At 42.9% G+C, this 20,227-nt stretch overlaps 1 protein-coding gene across 2 annotated transcripts in view; it reads left to right on the top strand.

Moving 5' to 3' along the window:
- LOC133442052 (NACHT, LRR and PYD domains-containing protein 14-like) overlaps positions 1-20,227 on the top strand; it is a 48,462-nt gene that overhangs the window by 15,248 nt on the left and 12,987 nt on the right. For both annotated transcript variants that reach the window (XM_061719947.1, XM_061719946.1), the window contains exons 6-7: positions 3,635-3,811; positions 13,599-13,772. In XM_061719947.1, the coding sequence (XP_061575931.1) occupies positions 3,635-3,811; positions 13,599-13,772 (351 nt within the window). The remainder of the gene's footprint in view (positions 1-3,634; positions 3,812-13,598; positions 13,773-20,227) is intronic.

The raw sequence follows: 20,227 nt of genomic DNA, 5'->3' as shown, positions 1-20,227 counted from the left end.
ATGAAATCTAACAGTTGTAGCTACGCCTGTTAAGAAATTTGCTCCGAAATTTAGAGATTTCTGTCTGCCGGGTCCGTAGCTTGGGTCCGCGTTAAATCGACGCAGAGCCTACGGCGTAGGTTGCGTAACCTCCGCCGTAGGATCTGCGTTGGTGTAACGCGGAACCATAAATCCCTTTATTCTGGCGTGATCTTCCGCAACTTTATCTGAAAGTGTGTAAATTACCCAGATAACAGCTGGATTACTTTGTGGTTTCTGAAGACTATTATATCAGAAACATCCAAAACAAATCTGACGAGTCACAGGATTATTTCTCTCTATTTCTCTGAGACCAGTCTGCCTGTTTGCCTTCGGTCGGCGAGTCAAATCGACGCAGAGCCTCTTTTTTTCATACCCCCTCGCTCGCCAAGTCAGCATCTGAAATCCCTCGATTTGAAGGGGCTATTCTCAGCCCCTAGCCCTCGTTATGCCCCCTCCGCCTAGGTGAAAAGAGGAATTGGGACACCACTACCTTCACGGGAACGCGCAAAAGTTAGGGTTAGGGAAGAAAAGGAGGGCGAGGGGGAGTATTGGGACGCACCCTAAGACCCTGTCCACACGTAGCCGGGTATTTTTAAAAACGAATATTTCCCCCCCTCCGTTTATAAAAACATTTGCATCCACACATAACCGAAGATCTGCGTTTTCGACCACATTCATAAGCATTCTAATGATCCTGTAGATCATCTGCGGCTCCGCGGAGGCGCAGGTGTGGGTGTTTCCACTGAGATCCTCCTGCACACACACACCTAACGCACTTCAAATATGTATTCTTCTGTTGCTCTTTCATTTGGAGGCAGCGCCCTGCACGGGACTAAATGAGGGTCAATATTAACAAAATGAGCTTGTGGCGTGAGATCCCCACCTCACAATAAAACTGACCTCCATCAGGTTTGAGCAAACGTGCAGGGAGAGAGATGTGTCGTAGTTGTTGCGACGGTGCCGTGGAGTTTTAGATGTCATGTGTTTAACATCATTGTAGTGGCTATTTGTCCTCCTGGTGAATTATAACAAAGTAAATAAATAAATCAAAATATTCAACTCAAAGTATCAAACTATAATAATCAAACGGCCACTGAGACACCTAGGGAGTGGATTTACGCAGGATACAGAAAGTCCATTGTCCAGGCAAAAAATATAGTTTCCATGGTTTATTTTCCTGGCAAACAAACGAGCAAAGATCTTTGACGCCTTTCTTGCCCTGGTAAAAAACCATCTGCCCTCCCAGGTGCCCGGCTCACCTGTGTCTGCCAACCCATATATATAATCTCACCTGGTGCGCTCCAGCTACCCAGTACTTTCAAAATAAAACATGGTTAAGTAACAAAATAAACTTAATCAATACTAAATATCATAAACAAATTAAAACCGGTCTGGTTCGGCGCGACGAATAATAATATACACGAAGAAGACCAACTTCCGGTCTGGAATTCCGGTATGGCTGGAAAAAATGGCCGCGCCCTTGTCGGCCATCTTGCCTGCAGCCAGGTCCCTCTCGATTTTCATGGGATATAATCTTTGTATCTGTGTTGGCAGGGTGAGGGGAGACCACTTTATATATGTTAAAACAAGAAAAAATTTGTTTTTCATAATAGGTCCCCTTTAACAAACCTGGGGTCCGTTTCACAAAGCAGGTTCAACAAACTCTGAGTCTAATCCTGAACTCTTAGTTGATCTACTCTGAGATCGGAAACTCTGAGTTTTCGGTTCCAGAACAGCGGATGTGAGGTAATTTACTCAACTCTAAGTAGTTTCACCTGGAGTTAAGCTCGTGCGTGAGGGAAATAAAAAGCCATCATCAGTAGAGCGCTGATACAACGATTCACCATGGCAACCGGCGACAACAAAAGGCGCAACATACTTTTTCTTTTTTTCTTTTAAACTTTATTTATCATTTCAATTTACAAAACCCCTTTGAGGAAACATTCATTTGCATCTGAAGATCCACATACTTCACGCCGTGTCCTTTTTCACCCGAATGGAATTAGAGATTTTAATGCGCGCAACGAACATGTTTTTCAAAAAAAGAGTAACACCGCAGCACAGAATATAATATAAAATTAATTTAACAGATCTCTACATCATTCACCTGCAATCCTGTGGAACCCCTTGATGGCTTGGACAGGTTTATGTAGGCTTGCTACCCGTCCCTTGAAATACGGAATTGTTCCGTAATTGGGAATTAAAAGTTGCGTTCCGTATTGAACCAATACAGACACATATTATGCCAGGGGTCTCCAACTCCGGTCCTGGAGAGCACCTATCCAGCATGTTTTAGATCTTTCCCTGCTTCAGAACACCATGATACAAGGAGCTGTGTCAGCAACAGAACTGTCCGGACCTTGATGACAAGTTAATGATGACCATTGATTAGAATCAGGTGTGTTCATGCAGGGAGACACCTAAAACATGCTGGATAGGTGGATCCAGGACCGGAGTTGGAGACCCCTGTATTATGCTCTTATTTATTCATGTAATAATATAAAGGTGGAGGTCGGAAAATTTGAATATATTGCAAAACTTCATTCGTAGTAAATTCAACTTAAGGTGAAAAAAATATTATTTCCCACTACATGCAAAGTGAGATATTTCAAGCCTTTATTTGTTATAATTTTGATGATTAGCCTATGGCTCACAGTTTATGAAAACCCCAAATAAAAAATCTCAAAAAATTAGAATATATTATGAAATCATTAAACAATTCAATAATCAAAATTATAACAAATAAAGGATTAACATATATTGCTTTGCCTGTAATGAGACTATGTATAATGTAAATGTATTACGCGGTCTGATAACCATCTCCCGACGAATAATTAATTCTCTGCGCATTAATTCTGCACCTTCATCAATTGTGTCTTCATCAAAAGGACATGCCATGTTCGTGACAATGGACTTCTAATATATATACTGACTCTGTTTTTAATGACAGACGGCCGAACTTCGCCAAAACTCGCCTGCTGACTGAATGAATGAGGAAATCAAATGTGCGTGTGTCTCTGAAAGAGGCGGAGACGCAGAGAAATTCCAGGTTTCACAATATAAACCTGGTCCCGACCAGGTTAGATTCAGAGCGTCTGTTACTACGGTAACTGGCCGAGAGCTTAAGTTACCTCTCTTTGTGAAACAGGCTAGAGTTACCTCTCTTTCTCTGGTTTGAGTTACCTCCCTTTGTGAAATGGAAAACTCAGAGTTTCCCTCATTTCAGGGTTAACAGACTCAGAGTTTTCACTAAACCTGCTTTATGAAACGGACCCCTGAACACAAAATACAAGAAAACTCGTCCAGGAGTCAGAAAAATACTAAATATAGCTCAAAAGCTTGAATATCTTTTATCTGGATACTTGAGAAAAGTTCAGCTCCACACTGGTTCACTTTCATCAAGATGTTCGGAGTGAAAAATGTCCATGAATAAATGAGTTTATGTCCTAAATCAGATGTTTTCAGATGACTCTGACAGACGTAGATGTTAACGAAGCCGGTTCCCTCCTTCATCTGCAGATCCAGACAAAGTCTGCAGATGTTAACAGATGTGTTCAGTCTGGCTTTAACTCAGACTTTATTACAACTGACATCATATTTTCTCTCATCACAGATTTGTTTGTTGTGGACTCTCAGAGACTCACTGTGAAGTTGTTGCGTCCGCTCTGAAGTCCAACCCCTCCTATCTGACAGAACTGGACCTGAGTCAGAACCCGAACCTGCAGGATTCAGGAGTGGAGGTTCTGTCTGGTGGACTGGAGAGTCCAAACTGTAGACTAGAGACTCTGAGGTCAGTTCATGGAGACGTTTCCACATTTATCCACTTATCATCCTCCAAACATGTGACAAAACTACTTTAATTCAAAACATATTCATGAAATATTTAATATCTGATATGAAGAAATGTTTTTTTTTTTTTTAGAAAGGTTCCGTGTCTATAAAAGTTTGAAGATTGTTATATAAGAATATTTTAGGTGTAAACAGGAGAGAAACCAGTTTAGATGTAAACAGGATAAAAACCAGTTTAGCATAAAAGTAAGAAAAACTTTAAAAAGTTTACTAAGCATTAGCCCAGCACATCAGGCCAAAGTACATCATCAAATCAAATCAAACTTTATTTATAAAGCACCTTTCATACAAAAAAAAATGTAACACAAAGTGCTTTCCATAAAACATAAACATAAAATGTATTAATGCTCCCCCCCACCCTCCCCCTCCCCCCTCCCCGCACACACACAGACAGACACACACAGACACACAGTGCAGACATGGCTAGGCACAGAGGATCCAGGTGAGGAAACGGTAACGGGGAGCCGTCCACGCCAGGAGGTCCCATAGCCCGCAGCTACAAGGGGGGGGGGCCCACAGAGACCATCCCCGCCCGGACGGATAGAGGAGTCCACACCACAGCGGTGAAGCCGTGGTGCAGAGCTCCACAACCATCCAGGCCAGAACCACCCCCAGGACGACCCCCTGCAGGCCAGAGTCACTCCCAGCATGGAGGCTCCCCATGAGGAAACACTGGAGCTAAAAGCTACAAGAAAGCAGGATAAAATACACTAAAAGAGTTTTAAAAAGTATAACATAACATAAAATCCTAAAAGTATGTCTAAAAAGCAAGACATTAAAAACTAAAGGAATAAGACAGTAAAATGTATAAAATAGACCATAAATAATGACTAAAATATTTAGATAAAACATTAAGATAAAACAATGAAAATAAAATATGATAAAAAAGGATAAACTAAATATAAAACAGAGCAGTAAGATCCAATAAATATAAGGGTGAGCATAAGAAATTTAAAATAGTTAAATGAGTCAGTTAAAAGCCTGATTAAAGAGATGGGTCTTGAGCCTCTTTTTAAAAACATCAACAGTCTCTGCGGCCCTGAGGTTCTCCGGGAGGCTGTTCCACAATCGGGGACCATAAAAACTGAATGCCGCCTCCCCGTGTGTCCTGGTTCTAACTCTTGGTATGGTTAAAAGGCACCGGAGGACCTCAGGGTCCGTGAGGGTCGATAGGGTAAAGGTAGTGCAGACAAATAAGAAGGCCCAAGACCATTAAGACACTTAAAAACTAGTAAAATAACCTTAAAATCAACCCTGAAGCGCACGGGGAGCCAATGCAGCGATTTTAAAACAGGTGTAATGTGCTCCCGCCCTCTGGTCCTCGTCAGCACGCGTGCGGCTGAATTCTGTAATAATTGTAGATTGTACATGTTCTTTTTGGGAAGACCAGAGAGCAGGGCGTTACAATAATCTAAACGACATGAGATAAAAGCATGCATTAGCACCTCCGAACTAGCCTGAGAGAGAAACGGGCGGACTCTGGCTATGTTCTTAAGATGGTAAAAACCTATCTTTGTTATGTTTTTAATATGTGGAATAAAAGTGAGCTCAGAGTCAAAAATCACGCCCAGATTTTTAACTGATTTTGAGGGTTTAAAATCCTGTAACTTTGGTAAAAGTTTCTCTCTCTGGCCTTCAGGACCGATGAGTAAAATCTCTGTTTTGCCCTGGTTGAGCTGTAGGAAGTTTGCTGCCATCCATGACTTGATGTCTAAAATACAGTTAAAAAGGGCATCAATTGGCCCAGTGTCATCAGGAGACACGGCGATGTACAGTTGCGTATCGTCAGCGTAACTATGGAAGCTGATGCCGTGTCTCCTGATGACGTCCCCAAGGGGCAGCATGTACAGATTAAAAAGAGTTGGACCTAAAATTGACCCTTGGGGAACCCCACACCTTATCTTATAGATTCCTGAGGAACATGTATCCAAACTTACAAAGAAACTTCGATCAGTGAGGTAGGACGTGAACCATTTAAGAACAGTACCAGAGAGGCCGACCAGGTGCTTCAGTCTGTTTAATAAGATGTGATGGTCTACTGTATCGAAGGCGGCGGTTAGATCCAGCAGAACCAAGACTGTGAGTTTTTGGTTATCTAAATTGCACCTGATGTCATTTAAAATCTTTAAAAGTGCTGTCTCTGTACTGTGGTTCATCCTAAAACCGGACTGATGAGCCTCTAAAATGTGTGTTGAGTTTAAAAATTCATTCACTTGGTTAAAAACAAGTTTTTCTAAAATTTTACTTAAAAACGGTAAGTTGGATACAGGCCGGTAGTTATTTAAAACATTGGGGTCCAACCCACTCTTCTTCAGAAGGGGCTTCACCACCGCCATTTTAAAGGCGGTGGGGAAGACACCCGTCTGAAGAGAACAGTTGACCAAATACAAAAGCTGTTCCTCAAAGAATTCATAGAGTGTTTTAAAAAACGGTGTGGGAATGGGGTCTAAAAGGCAGGTTGTGGACTTTACCTTGGAGAAAACTCTACAAAGTGTCCCCGCATCAACCAAGGCAAAACTCTCCAGTGTTTCCTCAGGTAAAAGCACTGATCCAGGTGTGTTAAGAGTTAAAATCTGTTGAGATAAAAGACTGGATCTAATGTCATCAATTTTACCCCTGAAGTGGTCTGCAAAATCCTCACAGTAACGGTCTGTTGCTGTTTTATGGGATCTGTCAGGGTTTCCATTTGTTAAAAAATCTATTGTGGAGAATAGGAATTTGGAATTGTTTTTGTTATTTAAAATTAAGTTTTTGAAATGTGAAGTTCTTGCTTTTTTAATAGTATTATTGTAGTTTTTAAGGAGTTGGCATAAAATTTCATAGTGTATGGTTAATTTTGATTTCCTCCATCTCCTTTCAGCACTCCTGCAGTTTCTTTTTAGTTTCTTTATTTCCTCAGTTCTCCATGGGGGTGTAGGTTTCCTGCTAATTCTTTTGGTTAAAATCGGAGCCACTGAGTCCAGCGTTGTTTTGAGTATTTTGTTAAAATTTTCAACGATAAAATCACAGGGTGCTGGTAAAATCTCTGCAGGAGTGTTCTGTAAAATCTGGATAAAATTTGCAGCCACTTCAGGAGTTAGGTTACGTTTCCTCACCGTTCTCACCGGGGCCTCCCGCTGGTTAAAACTGGTGATGTTAAAAAACACGCAGAAATGGTCAGACACAGCCAGGTCCACAACAGAGCACGCACCCAGGGACAGGCCGTAGGTTATGACCAGGTCCAGGGTGCGCCCTCTGCTGTGGGTCGGCTGTGTGACATGTTGCTTAAAATCTAGACAGTTTAAAAGGTTTAAAAATTCTCTAGATACTGGGTCTGAGATGTTGTCTAAGTGCAGATTAAAATCACCAGTTATTAAGATCCTGTTGTAGGAGGTGTGAATAATTGATAAAAGTTCAGAGAATTGGCTGATAAAACAGGTGGAGTACTGGGGGGGTCTGTAGACTGTTATGCAAAGAATTGGGGGGTTGCTAAAAACAAAAGCATGATATTCAAATGATGTATAGCTGTTAAAAGGAACTGCATTGGATGACATAGTGATTTTTGTTATTGATGCAGTTCCGCCCCCTCTCCTGTCCCCCCTGGTGGAAAATAGAAAGTTAAAATCTGGTGGGGAGGCCTCAGTGAGAACAACAGGTGCATCTGTGCCAAGCCATGTCTCTGTAAGGAGAATACAGTCCAGTTTCCTGTCTAAAATCAAGTCATTTATAATAAAAGATTTGTTTAAAAGAGAGCGCACGTTCAGCACAGCCATCTTGATGTCTGTGCCGAACGCACGCTCATCATGACGATTTAATGGAACGTTAAAAACATAGCTGGATCTAAAAACATTGCTGTGCTTTGTTTTTCTGTGTGAAATGATGGTTTTTATAGTGTGGGTGTCCAGAGATTCTGGTGACAGGGGTGGTGGTGGTGCTGTACAGGTGTGTGTGGTGTTTGTGTATGTGGTGGGTGGGGATGAGTGAGATGTGCTCCTATGTGTCTGTGTGTTAACAGTGAGTCATGAGGTGTTGCAGGACTGGACTGTCAGGTCAATGTTCACTGATAAAAGCCGTGACCCCACCTGGTTTGGGTGGAGGCCGTCATGTTTAAAAAGGTGGGGTCTGTTTAAAAAAGCCATAAAATGTTTGATAAGTACTTTGTACTTTCTTGTGTTTGTAATCTGCAGTTTCCTGAGTCTGAACTTGTTTTTAAAAAGCTGCAAGTTTTGTCATGAGTTGATATTACAGAACCCAAATGCAGGAAACCCAAAGGTGACAGATGGCAGCAAAGTCCTTTATTTTAACAAAACGTAAAAACCCAGAAAAAGTTATGTAACAGAAATGAGAGAATCGTGAAGACGACTGGGAGGCGTCAGACTGACAACCAGCCGGGACTGACAGAGAGCAGGAATGAAGACAAACGGACCAACAGCCGGGAAGAGACCACATGTACTCTCAAGGACTGAGGAGACACAGGTGCAAACAATTAGGATGGACGGGATCAAGGGGAGTCAAAGAAAGAACTAAACACACAAGGATATTTTTTAAATAAAACAGGAAACAGGTCATCAAAAGAGCAAACCTGAAGAACCTGGTAAAACAAATGTATCACCATCACAGCCACTCTGTGTTTCTTCCTAGAGGACGGTGGTGCTTGGGTTGGGTCTGGTTACAGGTGGATACCACGAAGGTGCACCTAATAAGTTTCATCAACCAGTACTAATACAATAATCCATCCATCCATCTTCTTCCGCTTATTCGTTCCCGGGTCGCGGAGGCAGCAGCCTCAGCAGAGATGCCCAGACTTCCCTCACCCCAGACACTTCCTCCAGCTCCTCCGAGGGAGTCCGAGGCGTTCCCAGGCCAGCCGAGAGACATAGTCTCTCCAGCGTGTCCTGGGTCTTCCCCGGGGTCTCCTCCCGGAGGGACATGCCTGGAACACCTCCCTAGGGAGGAGGGACATGCCTGGAACACCTCCCTAGGGAGGCGTCCAGGAGGCATCCGGTACAGATGCCCAAGCCACCTCAGCTGACTCCTCTCAATGTGAAGGAGCAGCGGCTCGACTCCGAGCTCCTCCCGGGTGACCGAACTCCTCACCCTATCTCTAAGGGAGGAAACTCATCTCTAAGGGAGTGTCCAGCCAACCTGCGGAGGAATCTCATCTCGGCCGCTTGTATCCGCGATCTTGTCCTTTCAGTCACTACCCAAAGTTCATGACCATAGGTGAGGGTAGGTGCGTTGATTGACTGGTAAATCCAGAGCTTCGCCTTTCGACTCAGCTCCTTCTTCACCACGACGGTCCAGTACATCGACCGCATAACTGCGGACGCTGCACCGATCCGTCTGTCAATCTCACGCTCCATCGTTCCCTCACTCGTGAACAAGATCCCGAGATACTTGAACTCCTCCACCTGAGGCAGGACTTCTCCACCCACCCGGAGAAGGCACACCACCCTTTCCCGGTGGAGAACCATGGCCTCGGTTTTGGAGGTGCTGATTCTCATCCCTGAATATTTATTAATTTACATACATTTGTTAAATGAAAACAATGTAGCCTATTTGTTTTTTAAATAAACCCTCAAATTTTACAGCAATGATTTCCTATTTTGTTTAATTGAATTCCTTTTCGTCTTTTACAGAAACTACAAAATGTTATGTTTTTACTCTATTCACAACTTATCCCTTTCAGATAAAATCAAAACATTCCCTCCCACGTAGCTCTTACTCAAACACTGCAGTGGCGACGTACATGACTCAAAGCGCTAACGGTAGTCTGTAAAGACATTTCTGATGGTCGGGCTGTCCACACCGTTAGTGTCTTCTCACGGTACCAATGGTGCACAGAAACACGTTGCAGGCATGTTGGTTCTCGCAAAACATTAAGAACGCAGAAATAAACTTTCAAAACATTGAATGTGCTGAAATCTTCCGTTCCGATCCTGGTTAGGATGTGGTGGTCGGGACGGCAGCTCCGCCGCTCTCAGGCTCGTCCTGGCGCGCTCTGGCTCAGCCGCCTCCCATCACAACTCCCGCTCTGACAAAACGGCTCTCCGTCCGTGAACCGCGGTCCTCTTCTCTGAGCTTCCAGCTCTGTACGCTCCGGTCCGGGACTGTTTGACCGTCTTTTAGTCTTTCTTTTTTTTAAATGTATTTATTAACATACAGTGCAAACAGCGACAAAAGACGACATCAGTTACAATGACATGTATCTAGGTGTGTGTGTGTGTGTGTGTGTGTGTGTGTGAATAACATGATGAAAGTAGATACATAAATTAAGGATATCAATTCGAGAATAAATAAACAAATAAATAATTAAAGCTGCAAGCAGCGATGAACGGGCCCTCGCACTCACGGCCACCGCCCCCATAAGCATATCAGAAATGACACCACCCACAACTTCCTATGTTAAACCATTCACAAAAGTTATAGCAGAAAAAAGGGACAACCAATCAGAAGAAGGGGCGGGGCTAATTCAGGCCAATGAAGGTCAAGGACTCAATACCGAGTCCCATGACACCACCCACGACTCTCTATGTCAAACCTTTCAAAAGTTATGGCAGAGAAAAGTATTCTAGGGGGCGCTATTGAGCCGTTAGGCCACGCCCATTAATGCAAACCATTAAATATCAAATGTATCGCCAGGCCTGGCTTGCATGCAAAATTTGGTGACTTTTGGAGAACTATCAAATATGGACCAATCAGATGAAGGGGAGGCGCGCTTTTTGGCATCTAGCGTCGCCACGGTAACACTTTTGAAAGAGAAAAGTAATGCGCGTAGTCGCAAGATGAAGACGCACATTTTGATGTATAACACACCTGGGTGCACGTTACGGTTCGGGCCGTATTAATTGCCGAAAGAATGGCATAAATTGCGCCAAAATTACACAATTAATTCAAAATTGCCGACTTCCTGTTCGGTTTCGGCCATGGCTCCAAGAGACTTTTCCTTAAGTTGCGACATGATACAGGTGTGTACCGATTTTCGTTCATGTACGTCAAACCGTATTGTGGGGCTTGAGGCGCAAAGTTTTTTCTGTTTGAACCAATCAGATGAAGGGGGGGCGCGCTTTTTGGCGTCTAGCGTCGCCACAGTAACGCTTTTGAAAGAGAAAAGTAATGCGTGTAGTCGCAGGTTGGAGACGCACATTTTGATGTATAACACACCTGGGTTCACGTTACGGTTCGGGCCGTATTAACTGCCGAAGGAAGGCATAAATTTTGCCAAAATGACACGATTAATTCAAAATGGCCGACTTCCTGTTCGGTTTCTCGACATGACGCCCAGAGACTTTTCTTTAAGTTGCGCCATGATACAGGTGTGTACCGATTTTCGTGCATGTACGACAAACCGCATTGTGGGGCTTGAGGCACAAAGTTTTCAAGGGGGCGCTGTTGAGCCATTTTGCCACGCCCATTAATGCAAACCATTAAATATCAAATTTTTCGCCAGGCCTGACTTCCATGCAAAATTTGGTGACTTTTTGGGCACGTTTAGGGGGGCAAAAAGGCCTTCCTTTTGTCAGAACAATAAGAAGAAGAAGAAGAAGAAGAAGAAGAAGAAGAAGAATTCCTACAGATACAATAGGGCCTTCGCACTGCAAGTGCTCGGGCCCTTATTATCATATAGAGTGGTGTAGCACGATATAATATAATTATAGCGTAATAATATAGTAATATCCTTATATAACATAATCATTTTTATAATATTATAACATATAACAAAATGATATCACCATATAACAATATTATAATATTATAGTTTAACATCCCATGAGATTTCATAACTTAATATAATAATACACTATGGGGTAAATCCACAAAGAACAGATTGCGCCCGCAAATAGCGCTGTGAATTGCGCTGCATTTGCGCCCGCAATTTGCCCCGCTTTAAGGTCCTATTCACAAAAGATTTTGCTCTAATGATATACCGGGGCAAACGCGCCCATAAAGTTTTGCGGCTGAGTGCAATTTGCCCTTGTCTGAGTGAGCGGAGCTGTTTCCAGTGTTCTCCATATTTCAGCACACAGATTGGTCCATAATGAAAACTGCAGAAATAAAAAATAAAGGAAGATTTTCATGGGATATCATCTTTTCTGTGTTGGCAGGGTGAGGGGAGACCACTTTATATATGTTAAAACAAGAAAAAACGTGTTTTTCATAATAGGTCTCCTTTAACAAACCTGGGGTCCATTCACAAAGCAGGTTCAACAAATCCTGAACTCTTAGTTGATCTACTCTGAGATCGGAAACTCTGAGTTTTCGGTTCCAGAACAGCAGTTTAGAGTTAATTTAATCAACTCTAAGTAGTTTCGCCTGGAGTTAAGCACGTGCGCCACAACTATAAAAAGCCAGTATCTATAGAGCCCTGATACAACGATCCACCATGGCAACCGGCGACAACAAAAGATCCACATACTTTTTCTTTTTTTTTTTTAAACTTTATTTAACATTTCAATTTACAAAATCTCTTTGAGGAAACATTAATTTGCATCTGAAGATCCACATTGTTCACTCCACTGGAGTTAGAAGTGTTAATACGTGCGTATGGCGAGTATGAGAGCATAGCATTTAGATCAGGGCCGTCAATTGGTACGCAGCCGCCACACCTCGGCTTCAGGGGAAAATGTGAATGTTTTTTTTTTAATACATTTATGGAATTACTCTGTGTCTATTTGTTTATTCTATTACTTAATACATATAAAATAACTACAAATGCATATCAGAAAAACATGATGGATTTCACTAGGTATTATATTTCCCAACACTTGCCCCCCCCCCCCCCCCCCCCCCCCCCCCTCCCACCCCCCTATCAATCTCTCTTTCTCTCTTTCAATCTCGTTTTTAGCTCTGCAGTGTTACTAACTTACAAAAATGAAAAGGAAGCAGACAACCACGCAATTTAAAAAAAAAAAAGAAAGAAGGCCAATGTTCAATTCAATTCAATTTTATTTATATAGCGTCTAATACAACAAAGGTTGTCTCTAGACGCTTTCCAGAGACCCAGAACATGAACATAAACCCCCGAGCAATTATTACATAAACAATGGCAGGTAAAAACTCCCCTAGTGGGAGAAAAACCTTAAGCCAAACAGTGGCAAGGAAAATGTTGCCCCAGCAGCAGAAGATATTAACGAGGCTGTAGCCACTGATGGATTAATTATGCAAGTTCATTTTAAGGTAAGATATCAAATCACCCTATCCTCTTATAAATCTGTTAAAGGGAAATATTTTACTGTCTTCTAACTGTTTGAAGTTAAACTGGGATGTCCCTGTGATATTGTTGCACAGACATAGTGAATAAAGTGAACAGAATGAGTTAAATTGCGTTTGTCAGATACGCTTTTTCTGCTCTCTAACTGCTGCTTACTGTCCGTGGTGCAGAAAACAGATGTGTATTGCGTAAAGGCGCTTTGGCTGAATTGACGCCACTGAGGGAGGAGACGGAGAGAAACTCAGGGTTTATTGAAGAAAACCTGGTCCGACCAGGTTAGGTTCAGAGAGTCTGTTACCACGGTAACTGACCGAGAGCTAAAGTTACCTCACTTTGTGAAACGGAAAACTCAGAGTTTCCCTCATTTCAGGTTTAACAGACTCAGAGTTTTCACTAAACCTGCTTTGTGAAACGGACCCCAGGGCAGGTTGGACTGACGGCTACAGGTGGCGCGTCAAAGTGACCCACATGGACCTGAGTTGATATTTGAAGAAACACTTCTCTGATGAGACTTGAACATGTTTTACTTTTTGTTCAGGTTGGAGTGGTGCAGGTTGTCAGAGATCAGCTGTTTTTCTCTGGGCTCAGCTCTGAAGTCCAACCCCTCCCATCTGAAACTTCTGGACCTGAGTGAGAACGACCTGGAGGATTCAGGAGTGAAACATCTGTGTGGATTTCTGGAGAGTCTAGACTGCAGACTGGAGACTCTGAGGTCAGACATGTTTTAGTTGTGTGTTCAGATGAATATGATGTGAAAGTTGTGTTGACACTAACCTGCAGACATCAGGCTGATCTCCTGCTGATCCACACTGACCATCAGACTGCTCTGAGTTCTTCTTCTCTGCTTTAGTCCTCCAACAGTTTGTTTCTTCTTAAACTTCCTCTTCTGATTTATGACATAAAAACGAAACATCTGAATGTGTCAGACAGGAACAACTGAAGAACCAGAGATGTGTCTGAACCTGGAATACAACATCTGAACAAACTAGAATTAACTGGGAAATTTGAAAAATGCATTTGATCCAATATTTAAATACTGTAGGTAATACTAGAAATGTGATATAATTTGTATTCTATTCAGAAAAATGTCAATTATATCTTGATCTTAAGGTCTTTTAAGAAACCAACTGAATATAAAGTTCCCAGATTGATCCAGGATTACATATTGTATTTCAGATCTGCAAAGTCATCTCCAGATCGTTTTCAAAATCTCTTCATTTACATGAACCCGTACAAATACTAGATAGAGCAAATGCATTTGCCGTTTTGTGCAGTCTCCCCTCGTCAGCTAAATAGTAGAGGGTGCAGGCTACTTTTTTCATGACACTGACCGAAGACGGCATGAAAGTCGTCTGACCTTCTATGTGGGGGCGCAGTAACTCTGAAAGGGACAGTAGCGATGACCGCGACATCCTGGAGTTCTCATGCCATTCCTCCGGGACAACTTCTTCGTTTTCTGAGTTTTCTCACCAGCGAGCGCTTCGCCCTGGTCGGATCCAAAAACGACGCCGACGCCGTTGCCGTTGCCAGGCAACCCTTTGTCTTGGTTGGAGATAAAGTTGATGTAAAATTGCAGACTTCCGAGCACTCCTTCTCCTCTGCTCCTTGACATAATACAGCAGTTGTGAATGCAAATGCAAACAGATGAAAAATGTTTGCACGTAAAAGCCAGCACTGCTTCAACAGCATCCATCATGATCACAGCGGCCAAACGCACACATAACGCTGGTGACGTTTCTGTCGCATAATGTGACGTTCTGAAGCCTAAATGTCCGTTTCCCTCCATTTACAAGCAAATCTCCACTTTGACCGGAGTTTTCAGGAATGATTGTTTTTGGTGACTTTGAGCTTCGTTTTTTGTGTAAACGAACGGCCAAAATGCATGAAAACACCAGCGTTGTTGCTACGTGTAAACGAGGCCTCAGACCTGGACAGGTTGGACTGACGGCTACAGGTGGTGCGTCAAAGTGATCATCCTGACAGGAAGTGTGTCTTAAATCCACCCGTGTGGGTTTAATTCAGAAACGTCCTTTAATCAAGCAGCTCATTAGTTGTTCAAGCAAAGACTTTTCAAGTGCAAGCGATACAGAACCACCTTATGTTTAGTTTCACACAGACTTCAGAATTTGTTGAATTAGTCTGATAAATATACCATTTTGTATTTTATTTTCCTCTGTATCATGGGCTGCGTCGGAAATTATTTGATAGGTGTAAGAATTTGGATTTGATGTGGGTAAGCGAGGCTGAGAGACTCAAATGGATTTTTGATTATAAAGTATTTGCACTTGCTGACTATTTAGAGAAAGCATGGGATAAAGGAAGAAAAGTAACATATATGTAAAAATATCCATTCTGGTTTTTGTTGGGGAGAAAGAAATATTAAGTATTTTTATTTTCTTTATTTATTTATTATTATTTTTTTTTTTTTATTTAATTTTTTTTTTCCGGTGTACATTGTGCAGCTCCCAATTAAAGGGGACCTATTATGAAAAACAGGTTTTTTCTTGCTTTAACATATATAAAGTGGTCTCCCCTCACCCTGCCAACACAGAGAAGATGGAAAGCCACCAAATTCTGCAGTGTCTGTACAGCTGCCCGGAAGAATCTTCCAGTGTCATGTGACTTCTATGAGCCGTTCAGAATCTGCTCCCGTCGTTACGTAACGACAGGAGCAGATTTCCAGAGCGTCCGCCATTGTTTAGAAGCGGTGGCTGTTTCCACAGCGAGGGACAGTAGAATTGAGGTTTTGCATCGACAGTTACCCTCATAAAAGGATCTGTACCAACAGCACGGATCCGGCAACTGCACATGAGTCAGCGGTAAGTGACGTTATTTTTTTGTTATTTATATTTGTTTACAAGTATGATCTTTGCATGGGCTAAGTATTTAGCTTAGCTCCGGTGTTACTCCGTGTTACAGAGCTCTATTAGTACCGTAATACCAAATTCTTCTGTTTATAGTTTCAGATCTTCCAAGCACCTGAAGCTGTTCAACGACACCTTCAGAAGATGCACGGTCCTTCCTTGAGCCAGCATTAGTGCATACATGTTATTTATATACAACTTATGTTATTTTATTTTTTTTAACAATAAAGTTGCCATTTGTGTCAGTGGTTGACATTTCCCCCAGTTTGTGTTTCTGTTTTGCCCTGCCTGTCTTCCATCTGCCCTTCACACCTGTGTCTCGTTACCAGTGTTGGGTGTAACGCGTTACTGTAACGAGGTTACATTCGCCGGTAATGCAGTAATGTAACGCGTTACAGTTGTAATTTGGGTAATCCCGTTATAGTTACTCTAAGACAAATAAAAATATGTTACTTTAGTTACTTTAAGCTTTTCAGCTACATGTAGAACGGGAGAACAGAAAAGAAAATCAAACTTCCCTTTCATGCGTCTTCACGCGTTGCGCAAGACTTGTTTGACTTAAGGCTGATTTATGGTTCCGTGTTAAATCGACGCAGAGCCTACGGCGTAGGGTACGCGACGACGCACACCGTACAGTGCGCGTCGTCGCGTACCCTACGCCGTAAGTTCTGCGTTGGTGTAACGCAGAACCATAAATCAGCCTTTAACCAGCCTTACGGGATTTTACAGTGCTTTTTTCTGGTGCTGATCTGGGCATTGCAGTAATAAGGTTCCAACTACAGGGCTGTCTCAGAAAATTAGAATATTGTGATAAAATTCTTTATTTTCTGTTATGCAATTAAAAAAAACTAAAATGTCACATTCTGGATTCATTACAAATCAACTGAAATATTGGAAGCCTTTTATTATTTTAATATTGCTGATTATGGCTTACAGTTTAAGATTAAGATTCCCAGAATATTCTAATTTTTTGAGATAGGTTTGATTTGAGTTTTCTTAAGCTGTAAACCATGATCAGCAATATTAAAAGGCTTGCAATATTTCAGTTGATTTGTAATGAATCCAGAATGGGACATTTTTGTTTTTGTAATTGCATTACAGAAAATCACAATATTAAAATTTTCTGAGACAGTCCTGTATATGTTGTTCATTGACAATCGAGTTATGGTGCAGCTCAGGTGATATTGCGGAGTAATCCAAAAGTAATGTAACTAGTAATGTAACTAGTCGGAGTAGTAGTACTAGTAGGAGCCGCTGCTCCTTCACATTGAGAGGAGTCAGCTGAGGTGGCTTGGGCATCTGTACCGGATCCTCCTGGACGCCTCCCTAGGGAGGTGTTCCAGGCATGTCCCACCTCCCTAGGGAGGTGTTCCAGGCATGTCCGTCCTCCCTAGGGAGGTGTTCCAGGCATGTCCCTCCTCCCTAGGGAGGTGTTCCAGGCATGTCCCACCGGGGGGAGACCCCGGGGAAGACCCAGGACACGCTGGAGAGACTATGTCTCTCGGCTGGCCTGGGAACGCCTCGGACTCCCCTCGGAGGAGCTTTAGGAAGTGTCTGGGGTGAGGGAAGTCTGGGCATCTCTGCTGAGGCTGCTGCCTCCGCGACCCGGGAACGGATAAAGCGGCGGACGATGGATGGATGGATGGATAATGTAACTAGTTACTTTCAGCAACCAGTAACTAAGTAGTGTAAGGGATTACTTTTTTTAAAAGTAACTAGTAATATGTAATGGATTACTTTTTTTGAGTAACTACCCCAACACTGCTCGTTACCCCCTTGTGTATATCTGGTCTTGTCTTTCCCTTGTGCCTTGTGGTTCCGTCCTGTTTCCTTCCTCCATGTGTCCTGTCAAGTTTTCAGGTTTTGCGCTGGTGTTTCTGGTTGATCCTGCTCTGCAGCGTCTTTGGTTCTTGCCTTTTTTTTTAAATAAACCCTGTAGTGGCTAAATGTCGTATTTTGATTCTTTACCATTTCTTCCTTGAGATCCATGCAAATAACCACTCAGTCAGACGGAATGAACGAGTCTACACGTGTTAAAGTTTTAACGACGGTAGAAAACAGTGTGTTCGCCCCGTCTTTAATAAAGATCTCTCAATTAGACAAACACACAGCAATTTTTCATTGCTCAGCCTCGGTTCCTATTGGCTATTCATTTTAACAAATTCCAAGTATTAAACTGAATGCAGATTAAACTAAAAGGAAATAATAATGCAATTATAATGCAATCATAGATATTCTATAATAATGAAATACTAAATATATCAGAAAAATAATAACTGAATATGATCATAATTACTGAACAGAAAATGGCACCAACATTTCCGGCCCCTAATTGCTCATCATGGGGATGACAATTACACTAAACTAAATAACCTGAAGAGTCATTTTCTATACTCAAATCCCCATTACGTAGTGTACTAAGGTCTAAATTAACATAACACTAACTTAAATCACACTAGTTAGCAAACTGAGTATTCAGTAACTGAATAAAAATGTCTTTCATAGTCCATGAGATTCTTCCATCTCCAGCAAGAGACACAACTTGTCAATGGGTCTCTCAATGGTGTTGGTCTTCGTTTTCATGAGGACCCGACGAACAAATCCTTGGGCGTCGGGAATGGTCTTCTCCACTTTTCCCATCAACCAGGATCCTCTTGGAGCCCTTTCATCCACGATGAGTACGACGTCCCCCTCTTTCACGTTCCTCTTCTTTTCCAGCCACTTCTGCCGTTCTTGTAGGAGGGGCAAGTATTCTTTTGACCAGCGTTTCCAAAAGATGTCGGAGATATACTGCACCTGCCTCCATCTTCGTTTGCAGTACAGATCTTCTTTCTGAAACATGCCCGGAGGGAGCACTGGCTTCCCCTTGAGCAGAAGAAGATGATTTGCCGTCAGTGGCTCGAGGTCGTCAACATCATCCGATGACTTGGTAAGGGGTCTGCTGTTGATCACTGCTTCCACTTCACACATCACAGTGTGTAGACATTCGTCGTCGAGGGACTGGAGCTTCAGGACACTGGTAAGTACTTTGCGCACTGTTCTTATTTGGCGCTCCCAGATCCCTCCATGGTGCGACCCAGCAGGCGGGTTGAAGATCCAGGTAACTCCTCTTTGCAGCAGAGCTTCAGAGATCTGGGACTGATTCCATTCCTTCAATGCCTTGCGGAGCTCGTGTTCTGCAGCTACCAGGTTCGTACCATTGTCAGATCTCATAACTTTCACTTGTCCTCGTCTTGCGATGAAACGTCTTAATGCGTTTACACAAGAGTCTGTGTCCAGTGAGTGCGCAACTTCAATGTGGACGGCTCTGACTGTAAGGCAAGTAAACAAGACTCCATAGCGCTTGACTCGCGCTCGTCCACGCTTGGCTTCAAAAGGCCCGAAATAGTCCACGCCGACATTGGTGAACGGTGGGTGGTCTGGCTGAAGACGATCTGGTGGTAGATTCGCCATCTTCTGTTCACCAACAGCAGCTTGACGCCTTCGGCATTTCACACACTTTGAAAGCACACTTCTCACCGCTGCATTCCCTTTGCATATCCAGACTCTTTGTCTCAGTCGAGCGAGGGTGTGGTTCCTCCCTCCATGTCCGGTCTCCTCATGTGCATTCCTTATGATGAGAGTTGTGACATGGTGGTTCTTGGCTAGAATAGCAGGATGCTTTGTGTGTTCTGGCAAGGCTGCCTGGTGCAGTCTTCCACCAACCCGAAGGACATTATCTTGGAGGAAAGGATCCAATCTCACAATGAAACTGCTTCTTCTGATCTTGTCACCCTTCTGCAGCGCACAAAGCTCCTCATGGAAGGTTTGCCTTTGGCCGAACTGAATGATAGCAGTTTCTGCTCTCCTGATATCCTTGACTGTAAGATCGGTTCCTTTCATGCCAGATTTCCACTTCTGCATGTGGTCTTCAACGATCTTGGGTTTCACATTTTGACTGTGTAGAGACTGTGTTTGAGACTCAAAGATCTTCCTTCTTTCGCATAGATTTCTAAGCAGCTCCTTCAGCCTCAACATCCAGGCGATGGCCTTCCTCAGACTGTGCCAGTTGGAGTAATGATGTATCAGCTTGAATAGAGGATCTGTGCTTGAGTTGACAGCATTGATGATGTTCACGGTGATCTTGCGCTTCACCTCAGCATCCTCATCACTTATCTCTCTTGAGAACTCTGAGAGAACTGGCCAGTGAGACCCATCCTTGGCAAGGAAGTCAGGCCCTTCAATCCAACTCTGACAATTCATGAAGTGCTCTGCCTTCATTCCTCGTGATGCATGGTCAGCTGGATTTAAAGACATGCTGACA

This window comes from Cololabis saira, chromosome 4 (assembly GCF_033807715.1).
Source record: "Cololabis saira isolate AMF1-May2022 chromosome 4, fColSai1.1, whole genome shotgun sequence".
Taxonomy (NCBI): domain Eukaryota; kingdom Metazoa; phylum Chordata; class Actinopteri; order Beloniformes; family Belonidae; genus Cololabis; species Cololabis saira.
This window is presented reverse-complemented; position numbering and strand designations above follow the sequence as displayed.